General features: G+C 38.9%; 1 protein-coding gene across 1 annotated transcript in view; it reads right to left on the bottom strand.

The window, feature by feature from the left end:
- Positions 1 to 23,212, bottom strand: part of LOC142322996 (uncharacterized) — a 1,447,060-nt gene that overhangs the window by 627,512 nt on the left and 796,336 nt on the right. Inside the window, exon 6 of the mRNA XM_075362093.1 lies at positions 2,665 to 2,757. Coding sequence (XP_075218208.1) covers positions 2,665 to 2,757 — 93 coding nt within the window. The remainder of the gene's footprint in view (positions 1 to 2,664; positions 2,758 to 23,212) is intronic.

Here is a 23,212-nt window from a genome sequence, read left to right as displayed (position 1 = left end):
TCCTTACACAAAAAAAAGAAAACAATAATTCAAGTTTTAACTGAAAAATAAATATAAATAAATTTTTATTCTGATCCGTTCATATATAGGCCATGACAATATATAAAAATAAATTATAAGGTAAATAATAGATGTGTTTAAAGCCTATATTAGTTTTTTAAATAAAAATGCATGAAACAATATTTAGGTAAACACATAAATATAAAAAAATACAACAAAATAATTCACAATTCAGAAACCGCTTTTGAAAAATATTTTGAGCACAAATTAATGTACATATTGAACAGGATGCAGAAAAGGAAAGTTTTTTTTTTTTTAATTTATTTATTGTCCCATCAACCTAAGTTTTTCGGATTATTTTAAAATTAATAGACAAAATAATATCATTCCCATAAAAGAGAATGTTTTATTATAAAGATTCCGAAATAAATTGGTGAGGACCGTAACAGACAGTCAGTGGTTTGTTAAAGTTACAGAAATTCATAATTACCTAATATTATCTTCTGTTTGCAAAGAGATCCAAAAGTTTAGCTTGCGGTATAAACAGAAATTAGACAAACGTATAAATTATCTGGCAGTTAATCTATTGGACAACAGCGATGACATCAGGCGACTAAAACGTTTCCTGGGACCTGGCAGATGTAACCAGAGGAGTGACCGTGAGAAGGAACTTGAGTGAGAACACAGGATGAGTCTGTCACTGTGTAATCAACACGGTAGTAGTGAACGTTATTTTGATATTCTGCAAATTACAGTTACTATTTACAGACGAAAATTTGTTTTATCCACAGTGTTGTTTTCATATATAGGTAATGATGAAAATGTTTTATTTTTATTCTTGTTATCTGCGATTTATTTCTAGTGTTAATGTTAAATATTAAACTTTAGTTGGACCAATTATACAAGTGCCCTTTCTATATATGACATATTGAACCTTAGTATGCTTTAATGAGGGGTTTCGTCAGAGACCTCACTTCACGTAATTATCATGACTCAAATTTACCTATGGTCCCAATGAAATACCGACTGTAAATACTAACTGATAAACAAAAACAAAAAAATTGTATTTTAAACAAATTGGTGGGAAGATTTTTCTTATAGATAGGCAGTTTATTAAAAATGGCAACGTTAGCAGAATAAACCTTTTCTCCTAAAGCCGAAGTATTCTGTTGAGTTACGTGAAAAAGGTTCCGTTGCCCGGTTTTCTTACAGTTGAATACTATTATTTTTTAGTGACCATCCTGTTCAACAAAGATTGCACATTCATAAATACAAACACAAGGTTAAGTTAAAATATTTAATTTTCTAATTATCAGTCTACAAGATTCTTACTTAGGAGCATCGTATAATGATTTGACAGCATATTTTTTGTATCTTAAAAAATCGTTCAGACGTTTTAAGGGAATTAATTTAATTTTAATTTTTTTATTTAAAATATTGGAAAAACCAGAAAAGAGATGTTGACAAATAATATTTGAATACTCTTTAAAAGTTTAACTTTTTCTTCAGTGATGAATAAACCGTTAATTTTATGGTGGTGTTTATTTTCTTATCGAAATAAAAGAATACATTTATATATATATTTTTTTAGGCAAATTCGGTTTTCTTCTCATCGTTTGTTTATAGTCGCATCAACGATAACAATCATTAGCGACTTAAATAAAATTAATTTATCATAAATAATTATAAATACTAAGCACCGGATAACAAACTGGAACATGAATAACAAACGGGTAACAAATATCAGAACATCAGCACTAGACTATTTTCACTGCACACGGTATTCCATAAAGATCTCACGTTAAGCAAAACCGCTAAATTAAGTTCTTCATTCCACTATCACAGAGAAAGCAAAATAGTCTTTTGGTGTACCTCTTCCGGATGAGTAAACCCTTCACATCTAAACCCAGGTTTAATTGTCGTCGAATAGATCCGAAGACTGGGCAATTTATGAGAAAGTGGTTTACGGACCATTTTACATTGCACGCCTCAGACTTCTGCTAAGGAGAACCAAATAGATGGGTGTGGATTAACTTTGTGTGCCCAGTCCTCGGTTTGTTTTAAAACTCCTAAAAATTCGCATAAATGAAATACTAAGAAAACTGTTTCAGATTGTTAAAAACAAAAAAAAATTAATTCCTCACAACAGTAATAAAGGAATGCAAATTGAAGCTTTTTCTACCATTCTGATCAGTCCTTAACGAAGGTTACTGATAATGGACAATACGTTAAATATTGGTAATGTTTCTTACTATTCGTTTAATAAGCTATAAAAAAACAAGCATTTTTATGTAAACACCAAAGTCCAACCAGAACGATACTACATAATACTTCTTCAATTCTCGTAAGCTTTTTTTTTGTATAAGTAGACAGATCTAATCTTAATATCACACCAAGTATCTTGACTATAAGTAAAACTTTTCCTAAATTAAAATGCTAAATAAAGATTAACGTATAAATATAACAATATTTGCAAAATTTTATAAAGAGATTTCAAAATATTGAGAACAAGAAGCCAAGCAATCCGTTACATACTACAAAGCTGAAAGAGTAAAACCGTATACACATTATTATAACAAAGAAACTAAAAAAAATTATAAGATAAAATAAGATGTAGTTCAAGTTACACAAAATTATGTAAAATAAAAAAAATAGAATACTTACCAGTAGGAGCTTTAGTCAAGGTATCCGTGCATGAGCAAGGTTTCTCGGATTCTTTGTAAGGACACTGAAGAGCACATTCTGTACCTTCACATTCTGTAAAAGGTAACAGATTTAATTATTATTTGTTTTTTTTGGAATATTTATTACTTAATAATTATTTATTTGTTTATTATAACTCTTTCGGGGTAGGCTGTTTGTGTTTTGCACTTTATTATAGTAATATATTTTCAATTTTCTATTATGTTATATACATAATATCTTTCTTTTCCTAATGTGTACCTAGCAATCGGTTCAACTAGTGAACAATAAATAACACTCCCCACCGCCGGACCATGAGATGAGTATGATATGTAAATGTGATGAAGTGCTACACAAACTCAGGCCGACCATTCCTGAGACATGTGGTTAATAAACCCCAACCACCAAAATACACCGATATCTAATGTCTAGTATTCAAATCCGTATAAAAGCAACTAACTTTTACTGAGATTTTACAGAACCTTTGAAATCAGCAATTAAACAATTGATTTGCAGCGACGAATTAACCATTAGACCAGCCTGGAGAGCTATTTATACACAGGTGTATTACGAAGTTCTTCCAGGACTTTATAACCTGTTCTACTCGTTAAAATAATAGAAAAAATTCTTATAAACATATATTCTAAAATGCTTCGTTTGCAAGTTACGGCTAGAGAAACATTTCGCTCGGATTTCAGCTACTCAGATGAAATGATGTCGTACTAAAATTTTTAGGACGTTAATTAAAGGGCAGAATTAGTGATTTCTTCTGTTTTTGACCGGAAAAATCAAATAAAATAGGTCCCAGAACCGTATCTGAGTAGTTTCTGAGAAATGCAAGGTGAAAACCAGTAAAGTGGGATAAAAAATCCTGTTTTTATATTTGACGTACCATAACTTTGTTAAATGGGTAATAAACACATCAACTTTTAAAGAAAACGTAGAGAACAAAATGGTGTAAGATAAGTTGGACAAAACTAAAAATAATCAGAAACGTCATTAAATAGTACTTTTCTTACAAATGTAGTAAAGTACTGTTTCTAAATAAAATTCGAATTTTTCTAAATTTTCTTATTTTATTCAACTTATCATACACCAGTTTGTTCAGAATTAAATTCTCTACTATGAACTCCTCACTCAGGTTTAATAAAGATATTTATCACATGTCTGATGCCAAATTCGAATCTTATTTAGAAGCAGTACGCTAAACCAAAGTGCAATTATATGTATCAGTTTATAATAAACGTTCAAAAATGAGCCCATCATATTCAACACATTTCTTGACAAGCTTCTGTACTGCTTTTGTTGCTCTTTATAGTTCTTCAGGGGTATCCTTAAATTGCTCAGCCGCAACCATAATGCGGACAATTAATTTTACACGGTAATGTATTTTTGTTTTGTATACAATATCTTTCATCCATACCCAGACGCAAAATCTTAGATCAAGTGATTACGGTGGCCAGGAATGTGGGCCTTCACGACCGATCTATTTCTAGGAAAAATGATGATTTAAGTGTGTGGAAACGGCACAAGGGAAGTGCGGAGGCGCTCCATTTGTTTTTGCAATTCGTTTTGAAAAAAGTGTAAGTAGACCTCAGCATTTAAGCGACCAGGTAATATGAACGGTCCAGACAGCTGATTGTAAAGAAGATCGCACCATACATTGACGCTAAATTGGTGTTTAAAATTACCTACCGTTTCTTGAGGATTTACTTCTGCCCATGCATGCTCATTGCCCAAGCCGACACCATCTCGAATGAAATTTGCCTCGTCGATAAAAAAACATACTTGTACAGCTGTCGATTTATATTCCACCAATTGCGGAACTTCAAAGCGAAGCGGACCGTCTCTTAGGTGTAGATGTTGAACTGGCTGTTTATAATTACAATAGAACTTATTTGTTTTAACTGTCTTACAAACTATCGAATGCAAAACTCTGATTAGCTTAGAAAAACGTCGTGAACAGACTCTTGGACTGCGCTGAGCTGTATCGATAAAAATTTCATCAATAATAGAGTCATGTTGGGCAGATCATTCGTAACTGGTACAAATACTAGGTAGTGAACCAGTTTTCCGAAGATTGCAAAAAGTCGCGCTAATTGTCTGGGATCTGGAATCCTGCAATTTGGAAAACGTATTTCATATTCTACTGCAACAGTTGTATCATTACCATTACACACACACACACACACACACAAAATGAAAAATATATCAGCGTATTCGTTGTTGTAAATAAGTGCGGCATTACTTCAATGGCAAATCGATCACGTACATACTAAAACTCACAGCAAATCATTGGTAACGACAGCACAGTTTACAGTACTCGATTTACAAACGTACCTTATGGAATTATTTTAACACTAATACAGTTTTTCGCATTGTTAATCGGCTACTGTTATTTTACTGCCAACTTTGAAATAATTTTTCAAATATTTATTGCATATCCGTCATTAATAAAAATGATGCCCTGAGGTAGATAATCCCCACGTCCGGAACACAACATCTACGTTCCACGTCCAGGGCGGCAACAGCTGTACTTAAGTACATTACATATAGCTGGCTAACGGGGTTCCGAGTGTTGTTTCTCGGATATGCTTTTTTCGGCCGATTTTCATCTATAGGCCGAACTACAGGACTGGACTTTGCGGCCACCTGCAGATACGAAATTCTTAACGATTATGGAAACGGATTAATGCCGCCTTTAGAGTTGGCGATGTGGCGGCCACGGTCAAAGTTACTTGCAGGTGTAACGGAGACCTTTCGTCGTCCACATGCCCCCCGCGATGGCAAGCATGTAGAAGGTGCCCATGTTCGGAGCATGGGGGCCCTGAAAGCTTCGGTGTGTAAGGGCCTGGAGTCAGTGCAGAGACTGCGCATCCGCTCTCTGCCAGGACATATGCCGGTTCCACCGGAGTACCGGAACGGACCTCCAGGGTTGGTAGCCCTGGAGTGGGGGTGTACCCCGGCGGCTAGCCTTACTACAGAAGGGATTATTTGTTCATGGAAACTGAACAACTAAACGTGGCAGAGGGTTCAGGTAAACACCCTCGTTTAGAACCGGTCGTTTCGCCTGAGGCAAAAGGGAGAAAGAGCGCGGAATCTCGTAAAATTGAAGTTGAGTCTAGGTAAAAGCTTTCTTCAAAAGCAACGTTCCAAAGCCAAAATGCTTAGTTGTTACAAAAAAAGACGGTAATTTCTCGAAGGTGAGTCCATTCCTCATCGCTCGAGAAATAACAAAATGTGCTGAAGGCCCTGTTAAGGAAATTAGCAAAACTTTCACAGGACTTCATGTAGAGACTGTAAATGATATACAGTCACAGAAGATCCTAGGTCTTAAAAAAATTGGAGAACTAGCTGTACGTGTTGATCCCCACGGCACGCTCAACACCTCAAGGGGTGTTGTGATCTGTCGGGATCTTCTTAACTGTACGGAGCAGGAAATTGTAGAAGAATTAGCGTCGCAAGGAGTATTAGAATGTCGGAGGTTGAACATGAGAAGGAATGGCGAAGTCTTACCTTCAGCATCCCATGTTCTTACATTTAACCGGCCTACTTTGCCGGAGAAGATAAGAGCGGGCATACATCGGTTGGATATGCGGGCATTTGTCCCGCAACCAATGCGATGCTTTAAATGCCAACGCTTTGGACACACCGCTGTTAGGTGTGAGAGGCCGCAATATGCGTGTGCGGTGATGAAGTTCATGAAGGAGAGCCGTGTAAGGAGCCACCTACCTGTATAAACTGCAGAGGACAGCATTCCTGTAGATCCAGGAACTGTCCTATTTACAAAGACGAAGTAGCTGTGCAGGAAGTAAAAACCCTGCAAAAAGTCAGCTACTTTGAAGCAAAAAAGATCGTAAACGCCCGCAGACCTAGAGCAACAACAAGCTATGCCCAGGCTGCGGCTGCTGTTCCTGCTCCTGCTCCATTTGCTGTTGATGAGAGTGCAATCATCAACAAACTCGCACCTACCTTGGCTGGCTTAATTGAGAGGATAATTGAAAACAAAATGAAGCCACTCAGCACTAAAGAACCTGTTAAGCCAAGAATAATTGTACAGCCTCCTGAAGACATATCTCCAAAACAGAAAGTCGCTCCAGTACAGAAGAACGGACACTAAACCTGAAATCCAAGTCCGTCTTAGTGAGATTTTAGTTGAAGATAAGAAAGTGACAGCTACAGAGTCTGTTATGGAGGCTCCCAAGCCTCCTGGAACTGAAGTGGCCTCTAAGTCTCAGAGGCCACAAAAAATTTCACATGGGGGACGAGTGTCCCCCCCTTCCACAGGCGGTGACCGGTGCGACCCCCGTGTCGGGGAGCGGCCAGGTTGCCGCCTCTCAATCGGCGCATGAAACCGGCGCCGATCCATGCCCGTCGTCGTCAGCGGCTTCGGTGGTCTCCGATTCGGAGGCCGGAAGCTACGCCGGCGACGACGTTCTCCGCGAACATGATGCCGTTCGCATAATGGAGAAGAAGAGAAAAAAAGGATGGCCGAAAGGCAAACCCAGACAATAATTTAATTAAAAATTAGCGAGTCGATTGTACAATGAAACATCAATGGATGTTTTTCAAACATCCATGAGCTCCAACGCTTGGTACATGATGTAGACCCGATTTGTATATGTCTGCAAGAAACGCATTTCCGCCGAAATGAAAATTTTTAATTAAAAGGATTCGATATATTTCGGCGAGATCAACCGCCAAACGTAAGAGTTAGAGGTGGAGTGGCTGTATTAACAGCGACTAGAGCTACCACCGAAGCGGTTGTTCTAAACACAAACCTACAAGCGGTCGCCGTTAGAATGAAGCGTCCGCTTCAGATCACTGTTTGCAGCATATACTTGCCGAATTTTGATTGGAATAAGGAAGACATTGCAAGAATGATTTCCGAGCTTCCCCCACCTGTTTTACTGGTGGGTGACTTTAACGCTCATAATTCTCATTGGGGATCGGATCGAGTAGATCCCCGTGGAAGAGAACTGGAAGGGTTCCTGATGAATTCAGAACTTATTATTTTAAACGACGGATCAGGAACCTTTTTCAATGCCAGAGATGGATCGACGTCCTGTAGAGATCTTGCACTTATAAGCGGATCGATAGCACCCACCGAGGTACAGCTTCCATGTCATAGACGATCTGCATGGAAGCGATCATTTCCCGGTGCAAATTGTAACTGATGTTACAAGAACAATATATCCCATCCCTAAAAGATGGTTATTTGAAAAGGCAGACTGGACGAGCTTCACAGCTAGAACGATACTCCCAGAAACAACTGGAGTTATCGGACACGATGTCAACGCCATAACAAATGGAATAATTGAGTCGGCATCGAGATATATTCCCAAAAAATCTGGGAAACTTACGAAGAAACCCGTTCCATGGTGGAACGATGAAATAAGTGACGCTATAAAAAGAAAGAAAAGGGCGTATAACACCTTTAAGAAGCGTCCTAGTATAGAAAATCTTATTGCCTTTAAGAAATACAAGGCGTATGCAAAACGTCTTATGATACTCGAAAAAACGATCCTGGCAGCAATACGTGTCATCCATCGACAAAACTACTACTGCATCAGATGTTTGGAGGAAAGTGAAGGGGATTTGTGGGCGTAATGATTTTGCCCCCATAGCTAGCCTTCAAGATGAACATGAAATAAAAGACACTCCATATAAAATTGCAGAGCTGTTATCCAATCACTTCGAAAAGGCCAGCAGAACGGCCAACTACGAAGAAGATTTTCGTACTAAAAAAGAACAACTTGAAGGTCTACTAAACTTTAGAACTGAGTATAATTACTCATATAATGTACCTTTTAAAATGGAAGAATTTGCGAAAGCGTTGGAAAAATCAGGTAACACAGCTGCTGGTCCGGATGAAATCCATTATAATATGATCAGGCAGCTGAATACCACTGCAAAGCGTAGATTATTAGAACTTTATAATAGAATATGTCGGGTAGAACGTACCCGCAGCAGTGGAAAAAAGCTCATGTTGTTCCAGTACCAAAGAAAAATAAAAATTTAACAGACCCCAATAGCTATCGTCCTATTTCTTTGACGTGTGCTATGGGAAAAATACTGGAAAAAATGATTAATAATCGACTCGTCTGGGTTTTGGAAAAAGAAAACCTGATATCACCGTATCAAGCAGGTTTTCGGCAATACCATTCTACCACTGATCAAATAATCAGCTTAGAGGACGTTATATATAACAGCTTCATTAAAAGGAAACATTGTTTCGGAGTCTTATTTGATCTTCAGCAGGCTTTCGATATGACCTGGCGTCATGGTATAATGCTCCAGATACATGAATGGGGCATTCGTGGCAATCTGCTTATACTGCTCAGCAACTATATGAATGACCGTACTTTCCAAGTACGAGTCAGTAGCGAATATTCATCTGTAAGAAATTTGGAAAATGGCATACCACAAGGTTCGCCGTTGAGCGGTACCTTGTTTACCATTGCCATCAATAAATTGATATTAGCCATTCCAGCAGAAATCAGCAAAAGCGTCTATGTTTATGATCTGGCAATTGTGTATACCAGCAATAAGACTGCTATGGTGAGGTACAAATTGCAACGAGCGATCAATGCTCTAAATGAAGTTGCAAAGAGTAACGGATTCCAATTCTCACCAGAAAAAACGTGCTGTGTACACTTTTGTAGGAAGAGAATTCCTCATCAAAGTCCTGCGTTGACAATTGATGATAATCCAATACAATATAAAGACAGCGTAAGATATTTAGGACTAGTATTGGATAAATCCCTTACATGGGGATTACACATACAGGACTTGAGTGATACACGCAAAAGAGACCTAAACATTATAAAATGTTTATCGAACTTAAATTGGGGCTCAGACAAAGAGACATTATTGAGATTGTATAAAGCATTGGTTCAATCTAAACTAGACTACGGATGTATCGTATATTCATCCGCTAGTAAGTCGCATTTAAAAAAGTTAGACGTAGTTCATAATAGCGGAATAAGATATGCAACAGGCGCTTCCCGCACAAGTCCGGCGGCTAGTCTGATGTCTGAAGCCGGAATAATGCCACTACATTATAGAAGGGAGATCCTCTTGTTAAGATACGCAGCAAATATATGGGCTTATCCTGCTCATATAAATAATAAATTGTTTACGAATCATCCCATGGCTGCATTATACGAACGTCATGCTACCTATTCCAGACCAGCTGGAATTAGATACCACGAATTAAGAAATAAATATGAAATTGCCATTCCAGATACATTGGCAATTTCTACTAGAGAAATACCGCCATGGCTTTTGCCAGCGGCAAATAAAAGTTTGGATCTCTTTCAAGGAGAAATAAAAAAGAAACCAGCAGTGATCATCCAGCAGGAATTTTTAGCAACCGTCAGTAGCTACGAAGAACATATTAGAATTTATACTGACGGTTCTAAAACCGAACATGGTGTTGGATGCTCAATATATGTAAATGAAGAAGCCCACTTTTGGGAACTGCCAGATGTGGCCAGTGTCTACACGGCAGAACTCACTGCAATTCAGCAAGCTCTTCCCTACACTGAACACTATTGCGAAGAGAGAGTGCTAATATGTTCCGATTCATTAAGTGCACTTGTCGCAATTCGGAACAAAAACATTAAGGATGTCCTAATTGCAAACATCCTGTCCATTTTATACGTTCTAAAACAACGAGGACAGCGATGCGTATTTGTATGGACTCCGGGGCATGCTGGCATTACAGGTAATGAAATCGCAGACGAAGCTGCCAGAAAGGCAACAGTCTGCGATGATTTGGATGCATTTCCTGTAAGAGTGGCAGATGTTAAAAACCGCCTAACAAACACAGTAAGAAATAAGTGGAACGCTGAATGGAGGAGTTTAAATACAAAATTAAACTCAGTAAAAACTTCTCCTTATAAATGGAAAAGCGACTTTAAGTTGACTCGCCGTGAACAAGTAGCGGTGACGAGACTTAGAATCGGTCACACGCGATTAACAAATTTATATTTGTTAACCGGCGAAGTGAGACCAATGTGCGGTGTTTGTAATAAAACACTGACAATCAAGCATCTAATAGAAGAGTGTTGTACTATATATGAGGACCTCAGAAAGAGGTTCCGTTTTAGAAATAATATTAGTGCTGATCTGGATAATGGAAATGAAGAAAATATAGTTGCATTTCTACACGCCAGTGGACTTCTTCAAAAGTCTATAAAATGAAAGTTTAAAGCTGTGGTAAAAGATACTCTAAGCGGTAGTTTATATATATAAACTACCATACTCTATAATATATATATATATATATATATATATATATATATATATATATAAAGAAAGAAATGGTATTGATAAGTTTAATTTTAATTTTAATTTCATGGTCTTTTGAGAACCTTATCTCAAATTTTAATATCGGGGCCCTTTACACCCCGTAAGTGTTTGTGATTGTCCTTGTCTTTTATGTCTTAAATGTTTGTGTAGTTTGTGCTTTTAAATAAAATGTAAGGGCCCTTTACACCCTTACATATGACGATCCAGATGGTGATAGTAATTTCTTTTAAAGATTGTGACGAGGGCTAATGACCTTAGCAGTCGATGCCCGTAAAATTCCAGATAAAAAATAAAAATGATTATTATCTAAGTAATTTTGATTTATTTATTATTTTATCATTGTTGTGTAATTTTCTGGATTTATTTAAATTTTTAACACTAAATTTTGTTTTTTATACATTTTTCACATCACCAAAAAAAATTTTTGTTTTTGTTTACATTAAATAATAGTACTTTTCTGACAAATGTAGTAATAATGTATTGTTTCTAAATAAAATTCAATTTTTCTAAGTTTTCTCATTTTATTCAATTTATCATACACCATTCTGTTCAAAATTAAATTCTCTACTATGTGCTCTTCACTAAAGCTTAAAGATATTTATCACATGTCTGATACCAAACCACGTCCAACACGTGTTGTGGTTTCAGTCGTCGGACATCTTCACTGTTGTATAGAATATAAATTTTTTTTCCCTTGGGCCAGACTCACAATTAAGTATAACTCAGCCTAGGAGAGGGTCCAATACTCTAACGGGCCTCCCCGTCTACCGGCTTTACATCCGGCATGACAGGTCGGCCCATCGGTTGGATCTTTTGTCTTGCGTCTGCCTCTAACCCCTAGTGCAGGGCCGCTAGAACCGGGTATGCCGATCCTGACAACCCGACAACCCAAATTCACCTGGAGTCTCCAGCTGTTCTTTGAAACCGGTACACCTCGGCATGTCTGCCCTCGCAGCTGAAGCTGTTCAACGGTCCCTATACCAGTAGCTACTCCGTCATTCCTCAGCATCATTGAACCGCAGGACTACCCGTGCGTACTCATCGAACGCCTTCCAGTGAGCCGCCGTCGATAGTATATGCGGCAGAAGGTCTTCCGGAGCCAGCCCACCGATGCCAGCACGAATCCGCTACTCTTCCCATTCTAGGCAATGGAAAAGCGTGTGTTCCACCGAATCTCGTTCAATGTAGAAGATGCATGTCGGGGCCTCACGTCTGCCAAACCGGTATAGATAGGCCCCAAAGTTGCCATGACCTGTAAACATTTGTGTGGCATAGTAATTCATGTATCTCCTATAACACCACACAGTCAGGTCCGGGATCACCTGCTAGTCCACTCCGCCTTTCCACAGCTCCGCAAACATTCTTGCCACGTTTGTAGAGTAGCCGCCCTCGTCAAGGCTGTGGCCACCCCAGTGTGCCTGTCGATTCTCTCCTGCATTAAACGATCTATGAGGGGAACACTCGCCAGCACACACACCGCCACATATGATGTTGTTCTGTATGCCGCAAGAACTCCTAACATGGTCCGTCGGTGCAGGCTCTGCATTCTAGAGAGGTTTGGTCAAATGGCCAATGTGGCTCCTCACACCAGGGTTGCGTAAAGTAAGATAGATGTAACCGCCAACATGATGACCCTGCGATTCGACGCCCGCGGTGCAATCAGCAACGACGTGAGACGTTTCAATGCTGTTGGCGGCCATTCAGCCCGGCCAAAAACCTCTAGAACATGCTCCCTAAACTTGCAAGCATGATCGATGGTGAACCCCAGGTACTTGACCGTGCGCATGGGCAGGATATGATGCTCGCTCACCCGGAAAGCCTCGCCGAATCCCCTCCGCCAAGGCCCCAACCTTAGAAATCGCTTGTATAGTCGATCTCCCTTTCCAAAGATCTGCACAGCGGTCACGCCATTTTAGTTACTTGACCCGCTTTATTTCGAATGCAAGAGCTCTCATCCTATCCCAGTGTCTCTGAGTAGCCAACTCGTAGCCTTCTCCGCCAAATCACCAAGCCCTCTGCATGATCCGCCTAAACGCTGAAGGTTGTTCCTCATCCTGGCCACAGTCGGAGTCCAGCAGTAGACGGGTTTATAGCACCTACGCCTAACTGCTATCTTTGCAACCTCCTGTGCGATGACCTCCTGCAAAGTCTTGGGAATTTGCTGGAGACCACCTCTGACCCTGACCAAAACATCCCTGACAATGATGTTCACTTGTCTATCAGTCAACCTGTTTGGGAGTCCTGTTAGATCTCTCGGTCGGAAGGAGACATCCCGTAATTCCCAGTAATTCGTAACAGGGTCGCGAGGTATTCACTGGAAGTATCTCCAGCCAGTACCCTCCACCAACACCGTCGTTCCACATGGGCCGTCGTCCCACATCCCATCCAGGATGGTGAGATCCAAAACTGACATGTGCTCCCTAGCAGCAAAGGTCGGCGTGTCATCGTTGACACAGTACAGCCCCGACCCCTGCATCATGTCTGTTAGAACCTCACCTCGTCAGTTCGTATACCTGCTGCCTACCTCCACCGCCTTACATTTACAATCGCTCAAGAGGATGACTCTCTTGGCGGTCCTAGCTATCATCATCTGAAGCCGGCGTACAAATTCTACATAAACGTCCAGTTCACAACTTGGTGTTATCACCAAATAGCACCTACGACAACTGCTTCCGCTAATTCGATAGTTATGACGCCATTACCTCTCTCAAACAGCTGCCGCTGTCGACCCGCATAGCGACGTGTCCCATACTGTCCGTACACCAACCGCTCCCATTGGCCACGAATTTGTTGGACTCAGTCGTTATCAGGAAGTCCGCCTTATAATGATTAGCAAATTCCCCCATCAGGTCATGGGTGAGCAAGCTCCCGTCAGCATTGGATAATAGCAGGCTTAACATTTTTCCGATCCTTTGCATGTCCAGCCTCCCGTGCAACGTACGATGCTACCCCAATCCAATTTTACTGGGTTCTTTACAAATGCTGATCTTATAGCCGTTGCCACCACAATTATAACAAAGAGCAGACCTGTCGGGCCCACAATACTCCACGCCTTTGCCCCACCACTTGTAACATTTTACTTCAACCTTTCTTAGCTCTATCCTGCTGGAATGCCATCCGACCTTAATTCGCCCTTTATTGGCCAACTGCGTGGCCTCCCGTTAGGGAACTGGACGGTAGCCTTTAAAGTATACCGATACACCGGTCTCAGGGACGACGTCCATACAGGGACCTTGGAGTCCACCTCCTTTTTAATGGCCGTTATAACCTCCTGCTGAGTGGTGTCCAGGTTCTTAACACGTAAGGATAACATGCAAGCCTATCGACGCCGATCACCCACTGTCACACCTTGTACGTGAGTGCCAAGCCGCCTCTAACCTTCTCGTAGTTGAAGCCAAAGTCCCTAACCCTAATCTCCAGAGAGTCGGGTTAGCCTTTCCTAACAGATAAGATGTCCTCCAAATCATCCCCGATTCCTCCCTTCACCTGTTTGAGGAGATCCGCGTAGTTTATTCTTTCTCTGCTCACCATCACCACGGCTGTCTTTGAACCTCGAGGTATTGGAGTCTCAGGTAGATTTTTGACGTCAACAATGTAGAGAGACAGCTTATAGCTGCCTATACGTATCCTCTCTCCTCGCCCAATATTCCAGCGTTTTCTGGAAGCGGTCGCCAGTGTCATTTTCAGGCGCAAACAGTAAGGGTTTGCCACTCTCTGCCCTCCGGACCTTGTTCCCCCAAGGACGAGGATCTGCTCAGGTACTTGAGCAGATGCTCGTCGTCGTCGTCCTCCACTACGATTACGTAGACCCTGGACAAACCAGAGTCCTCGTAGTCCTGATGGAAGATGTCAGTATTTTGGAAAGACTGTTCCGCTGGGGATGACAATCTTGAAATTTAATCTTTTGCGTACGCAAGGCGCACCGTCACATACAATGTTGACATAACTACTTTTCTTATCTAAACCCTTAGTAAGGAGGAAGACATTATATCCTTCATTATTCTCCGCAGGGAGGCCCCTCCTGACGTCAATTTTAACATAGGCCTTCTTCACCCAGAGAGACCCAATGACATCTGTGAGCTCCCCAACGTCTCCAAATTGTAGGATTCGCTAACCATCTCTAGACTGGCACTGGAGGTCAGAGTCTTCTTGTCCTGGCGGTCCATATCAACATTCAACAGTTCCTGAGTGGTGTCAATCATTACCCTGGACCATGCTTTTTAGCATCTGAGCCAGGTTACGAATCCTTTAGATAGGCACGTTTTCAAGCCCGCAGCATGGAATCAGGTCTTCTATGGACTCGATCAGCCGTGCACCTTCTTCTGCAACCTGCAGTTCATAACCAGCGGTTGAGCTCACCGATCCCCTCCGCTTCTCCATCGGGGGATTACACGCCGTACCCGGTACATCCGATGTCCCTGCCGACTCTCCCTCATTGCACGCCTCCAGATCAGCGGCATGTGAGGACGCAATGGCCCGTGTGTTCGACGAAGCGCTTAAATCCATCTGCTCCCTTGTACCCTCAAAGAATTCGCTAGGTGACATACAAATATGATAGTTCGGACCGAATTGCCGTCGTCTCTCCAAACAGGCATCCCTCATATCCTGAAGCATCTTATTAACATGGCGTCAGTGCGATCTGTCTTGTAGGTCTTAATTTAGCGGCTCAGAGACCCTCTCGTTCCGGTGCCTCTGGAGTAGCCTCCTAATTTTTTTCGCCTCCTGGTCTTTTTTCGAGTCAGACATAACGAAAAGTATAATTCCACTATTCCTATATAAGAAAAATGTGCGATTTGAACACCCACAAAGTTACTCCACGCAGAGAAAAAATTGCAAAGAGAAAACGTATTTTAAGTTCAAAATCAAAACAAAGATCAGTTGTTACGATGTAAACAACAACTAGGCCAGACAAAGTTTATATAAATATTATATTGCTTCAAATAACACGAAAAGGATTAAAAATTAATCATTCACCGATATATAAACACAAAACAAACAGTTAGTTGAAGAAAATACAACAAAAAACGCCGAAAATGACAGAAATAAGGCGTCAGCCCACGGTTGCTAAGCAACCAAACAAATTACTATTTACTAATTTAAGAGCAGAGATATTAATATATGTAAGAAACACTCCAAACTCTCCAAAAATTGCAATATCTGCGGCACGAAACGCGCCGAAAAAGTCAAAACACAATAGCCCAAATGGGAGAAAACAATCTCAATCAGGCCACACCAAAAGAAAACAGATAACAACCACAAAAAACGAAAGATAATACATGAAAAAGGAACAAAACAACGAAACAAAACATAACGAAAGAAATTGACAACAAAAATAAAATTGTAACACTTTAAACACGGAAAAAGAACCGTAAACACGGAGCGCGAATCAGATCGATTATCAAGCCTAACTTTGACCCTGTATAGAATATTAACTGTTACAAAGTTCACATGATTGTGTAATAAGCTGTATGTAATTTAAACCGAATCATTTGATCTCGTCACGAATATAAGACAATCCAAAGCAATCCAGGTAGTCGTAAATTTCCTCATTCCAAGCGAACCATGGATTTCGCCAACTTATTCTGAAAACGTTGTATGATCTCATCGTTACGTTTGCACGTCGTGCCCCATCGCTGTATGTAATATGTCCAAACCATTTTTTAATTTTTAATTTAAAAAACAGTCTACGTTACATCAATATTTTCCATACAAGTCAAATAAAATATTAACAAGTACATTACCGGACATGTAAAATTACTCTTCCACCTTGCCTACTTTAATAATTATTGTACTATTACATCGCTTTAGTATTATTGTATGCGCAAACATCGCTTTAGATTTATGGGCTCTTAACATTACTCCTAATATTTTTATAATTAAAATATAAAATTAGAGGAGCTTAATAAAATTGTCTTTTGATGCGTGAAAATAATATTAAAAAAAAAAAATGTCTTACATACAAGTAAAATTATAGTTTCTTTCAATTCTAAAAAAAAGTATTTTTAAGTAGAATTTATTTACACGCTGGCCAACGCAAAATCGTTGATCTTCCTATATGGATAAAAATATCCAACCTTTCAAAGACAGAGTGCGGAAACAGGCGCTCACTCCGTGGAGGGAAATTTTAAAAATTAAAATAAACCGATTGTAACTATTCCCAATTTTTTTTTAATTTTACATTTCAAACTTTTTTTTATAAATGATAAGTAAATATACGACAAATAAAAATGAAAAATACTTTTACATCGTCCAGTTGTGGAATATATTCTAATTTTTCTTTCAACAATTTACTGAAAATTAAATTGGGAACATTTTCCTTTTGTAGAATCTGTTCATTGTGTTCTTCAGCTAATGGATTTTTCATCGTTACAACTTTGTGAGCCTGTAAAAATTAATGTTATTTGTATCATTATAACTAATGATAAATATTACTAAACAAACGAGGTCAACCCTTCAGTGAATCTTTTGATTTAATTCTAAAAGTAAATAATAGTCTTTACTTTTCAAACAATGAAATCTAAACCATTTAAGTTAGTGTTTTTTCTCATGAAACCAATTATTTATATATTGACCTAAAAACATTGTTCCACATACAATTGTAAAATAAAAATGTATATCAAAAAATATGTCAACAAATCTAACACGAATATTATTTTATCGCGAAAAGAATAAAAATGTTTTAGGTTATATTGTGAATATATTCGTATATGCTACAAATTGTATATCCCTGTGGAATGTTAAACGTAGCATTATGGTGACAATTCAACCCTTTAAATTTATTACATTTGAAAAACCGATGTTTTTAACTTATTTGTTCTGTTACAAGTATGATATACACTTCTTTCCATAAAAAAAAATTAAAATTAATAATGTATTTTTCTTTTTTTTACATAAATTTAGTTCATAGAAAATTGTAAAACTAATTGTTACATATTTGCAAGTCAATCTGATAATCAGCAATAAAAAAATTACATGTCTGTGATAAGAAAATGAACTGCAAGTTACATACAGTATGGTTCTAAATTGAACGAGTAGAAATACATTTTGAAAATGTTTATGAAAAAGACACATTTTCCAAAATTTATTGATTAATAAATATACAATTTAAGATTAAGAATTATTTAAAGTTAAATTTCAGATTTTTAGATTTAGGAATCAATAAACGTGTTTATTGAGGGTTAAGAGGTATATTCAAGTTTGAGATCCACCAATTTTATTAAAAAATTTTGTGTAAAATGCTATAGTGAACAAAGAAGAATGTTTGAGCCGTCTTTTAGATCAACAAACAGCTTGAACAAGATAGCTATAATATTCAACGATTTTATTTTTTGGGCACTATCTGGTAGTTTTGTCTAATGTAGTCTATTATTATTGGTAATTTAAGATCTTTGTATCAATTATTAACGTAAACTTTGTGCGTTAACGTAACTTAGTACAAACTTAGAGCTGGATATGTATTCTCAATCAGTGTTATTCTAGGAAAAAATAAAAAGAATTTTTTTTACTGAAACAAAAAAATATTAGTAACTGAATTAGCATCTCTGAGAATAAGTAACCTTAATATAACTTATTTCAAATAACAGTTAAAAACTTATTAATGGAAAACAACATCTATAAAAAAGGTTTATATTTCCAACTTTTTCATTACAAAATATTTTTCTTCGAAAAACTTATGAAAAACTAAAAAAAATAACTTTTGTGCTTCATAACTTAACTTTGCTCGCGCATGAAATGGAAAACATAAAACAAATAAATTCCGTTTATCTTAACTAATAATAATTTAACTAATAATTTTTGGCGTTTTTTTAACAAATGATAATCCAGTCATCGGCCATTTTGCAAGCATACTCTTTTTAAAGAGGAATAATTAACAAAATAAAACTATAATAAACAGTTTATTACTAATAATTATTTAACTTGTATGTTTATTTAAAGTGAGAAGGACATTTTTTTTTTTTAAATGAAAAATAAGTATTAGTGCATCACTAATAACGCGATATTTAAAATAAAATTTATTATTTCGTACCAGTGTAAAGGATAGTCAATAACAGTCGTAAGAAGAAAAAAGAAGATTAATCAGCCCTTTATTTTACAAGCAGCTATTCACAATAGGAGCATGTAGTCTACATTCTAAAGTGATCGTTGTTGTACTTTTTCCTCTCCGCATCTCTTAAGGTGAGATTTATTTTAATAAGAGAATAGGTTTTTTGAAATACACCTTATCCGAAGTCGAAATAATAATTACTCTTAATTACCGTACACATTTCCTCTACATCAGCTTATAAAAACGATTTACCAGTTTTTATTTATTTTTTTAACGAAAATAAAACCATTTCTAATTACCTTTTGTACAAAATAAGTTCTAAATTGATAATGATAATGAGAAATATTTAATATTTAAGACATTAGAGAAAATATATACTTCATACATACATGCGAAACAGTAAGTTATGTTAAAAGTATCAAGAGAATTTTTTTTAAAACAATTTATCGAAGAGAAATTCCAGGTATTAACATGAATGTCTAATATAAACGATTACAGTTCCTGGAACGTTAGCTCGCCAGGCTCAATGAGTGGAGGCGAGCTATCGCCTCCACTCACACTATGAGTATAGGTGGGTAGTGGCAGGTCTCGCGAGAGACCTGCCATATAAATATGGTAGGTCCATATAAATATCACCCGGTTTATTGGTGGTCTGCAGAGATAGAAGAGCGGAAAAGAATCATGCAACGATACAAAAGAGTAGCTCAGAGATTACGCGCTAGAAATAGAACGGAAGAAGAAGGTCGTCTTGCGATAGAGCAATACAGACAAGCTAGGAAAATACTCAACTTCCTTATCAAACAAGCTAAAAAAAAAAGAAATGGCTGGAGTTGTGTGAAGAGTTTAACGTAGATCCCTGGGGAAAGGCATCTAAAGGATAGTGACCAAACGCCTGGGAAGATACGTGCCGACATTGAGTGCTGAAATGTCGGCACGACTGGTTAAATTGCTATTTCCCAGAATAGAAGATCTCAATAGAGAGGTAATTGAGTGTCAGGCTGGCAGGTTCACTCAAAAGGATGTTTTGGAAGCCATCATGAAATTAAAAAATAAAAAAAGTCCAGAACCGGATGGCATACCTGCCGCCATCATTAAAGACCTTGCCAGGATCATACCCTGGGAATTAGTGGATGTTGCAACTTATGGCTTACAAAACCGTAACTTCCCCAATAGTTGGAAAGAAGCCAGAACTGTTTTCATTCCGAAAATAGGACCAAATCAAGAACAAGTAGGATACAGACCAATCACACTAATAAATAACATGGGTAAGGTAGTCGAAAGACTACTAGAAACCCGACTCAGATAAGAAATCGAGGAAAAAGATTGTTTACATGAGGAGCAATATGGTTTTAGAAAAGGCCGGTCTATGATAAACGCGATCGACAAAGTTAAGACCTGGGCATTAAATAGTAGAAACGGCACGTGGAGAACTAGGAAAATCCCACTTATTATAATGTTGGATATAAAAAATGCTTTTGGATCTGTTCCTTGGAAAGCCATTATCTCAGCATTACAAGCCATGAATATAAGTGATTATCTAGTCAACCAGATTAATCAATACCTTTACCATAGATTCATTGAGGTTAAACGTTAGAAGGAAAATCCACATTTGAGATATTTGGAGGAGTTCCACAAGGATCAGTCCTTGGGCCTATACTGTGGAATATTTTTTATGACAAAATTTTTAGATTGGATTATCCCCAGGGGGTTTTTGTTGTTGGATATGCTGATGACATTGCTATCCTAGTGGACGACAGAGAAGTTAATAACCTAGAGGATAAAGCAAATCAGGCGTTACGAATAATTGATGAATGGCTGGTAGGAAGCATGCTACAGATATCCCCTAACAAATCCTGTTGTTTGGTGTTTTCAGGTAGAAGACCTATTAGAAACCTCAATATAAACATTAGAGGAGAGAGAATTAAGGAGGTCAAAGAAGCAAAGTATTTAGGGGTTCTTTTGGATAAAAGCCTAAGATTTAGCAAACACGTAGAGATGATTTGTAAGAAGGTCACTCCTTTGATTAAGGCATTGAGGACTCTTTTCCAGAACCATGGTACACCGAAAATGGTAATAAGGAGACTGATAACTGCGGCTACCACGTCAGCAATTTTATATGCGGCCCCGATATGGGGAGATACAATGAATATTCAGAGAAACAAAACAAAATTAAAAAGAGTACACAGGCTTGCTTTACTGCGTGTAGCCGCGGGATACAGAACAGTGTCATACGACGCGTTGTGTATATTAACGAAGGTTATACCCATTGATTTACAAATTAAAGGAAGAACACCTAGATATGTCCAAAGATGAGGTTGAACGGCTGATTGATCAAGAGTGGCAGGATACATGGACACACTCTAGAGTTGGGGATTGGACCAGGCGACTAATCCCCAACATAAATACGTGGACTAGTAATAGACTACGTAATGTAGATTTTTATACGACACAACTGTTGACGGGGCATGGCTCGTTCGGCCATTATCTGTTTAGAATTGGAAAAAGACCTACCCCACAATGTGTGTACTGCCCAGAGAGTGATGATGCGGAACACACTGTCTTTGTATGCCCAAGATGGGCTCCAAATAGAAGAGAAATTTCGGACAACGGACTTACACCTGAAAACCTCTTAAATTGGATGGTCTATAGTGACGATAACTGGGATTGGTTCCGTAGGTTTGCCGGGGAAATCTTACGCACCAAGGAAGAAGAGGACAGAAGAAGGGGTTTGTGAAATTAGGGTAGGGAGGACAGTCCCTCCGTGGAGGGCCCGTACGCCGTAGTGTGCGGGTTCCTGAGAAGGGGGGAACTCCTGGGGAGTGTGGGACAAATAAAAGACCGAGTCCCGGTTGGCGGTGCCGCTCCTGCGGTTGCCTCGGCGCTTAGTGGGGTCAGTGCCGCTGATTAGAGGCAAAGGCATAATGATCGAGACCCGGTTCCCTGCTGAGGGGATGGGAGGTGGCGTAGCCATACCCCGTCTCCGAGGTAGGGGATTAGAGGCAGGCGAATAAAATAAAATTAAAGATCCGAGACCGGGGGAGCTAACCTGCCGTGCCGGGTGTACAACCGGTGTACGGGGGACGCTCCCTTAGAGTAAAAGGACACTCTCCCCGACTGAGTATACTTAAATGGATATCTGGTCGAGGAGAGTAGGGGGGGGGGGGGAAAGGTCTCGCGAGAGACCTGCCAATGTGAAATTGTTCTAAGTCCTTAGACTACTTTTTATTAGGGAATTCTTTGTTCCTTAATAATTTCTGAACCACTCGTCCTACATCCCTCCATCCCAAAAAGTTTAGGGCTACACCCGTCCTAAGTTATAAATCCATCCCAAAAAGTTTCCTACCCACTGACCCCCCCCCCAAATTTTGGACCCTATATTTGGGTTGATACATTTTACCAACCCCCGACCCCCCCCCCAATTTCTTTTAGGGCTCCCATCCCCGAGTGGGTACTCGTTGGACTCGGGATCGTCCCCGTAGTCCAACAGCGCTAATATGAGACGAAGAGGATCACTCCCCTTAGAGGGATCATCGCAGGGAGCTTCTAGCTCACAAAAGGTTACCATTACTAAGAAAACGGAGGGTAAATGTAAAAAGAGACCCCGACATGGGTCCTCAAAAGAAGAAGAAGGACCGCCGGAGAGCCTTAGCAATCTGGTTTACCAATTGGGATTAACTATGGTGGCGTTGAGACAGCATATGGGACCGGGTCTATCAAAATACATAAGTACACATGAGCAGGAGCTCAAAGGCATATATGATGGGCTTAATGCCTTGACGCAAGTCTCGTCCCCTTTATCAGTTGTTATGCAGGCTACTCAGACGGACCCTATAGTTGTGGAAGATGAGATGGAGCAAATTCTTACTAAGGAGCTGACAGATGAGCAAATAATAGATCTACTGCCCAAAACGTGGCCAAATATTTTGCGGAACAAAATTAGTTTGATTAACGAGTTGCCTTCTGAGGTGGTGGACTCTTGTACTGTTAGTGATTTAAGTAAATCAAGTCAAGGGGATGAAAAAGAAGGTATTAGTACCAAATACAAAGTAGGCGACATTCGTAAAGATGTACAATCAATTATTGGAGACTGTGACGACATTAAGAAAAGTAAATACAAAATCTACTATGATGGTAATGCTACTGAGAAGAGCACAATGGGAGCTATATTGA

The sequence above is a fragment of the Lycorma delicatula genome, chromosome 4 (genome assembly GCF_047948215.1).
Source record: "Lycorma delicatula isolate Av1 chromosome 4, ASM4794821v1, whole genome shotgun sequence".
Taxonomy (NCBI): domain Eukaryota; kingdom Metazoa; phylum Arthropoda; class Insecta; order Hemiptera; family Fulgoridae; genus Lycorma; species Lycorma delicatula.
This window is presented reverse-complemented; position numbering and strand designations above follow the sequence as displayed.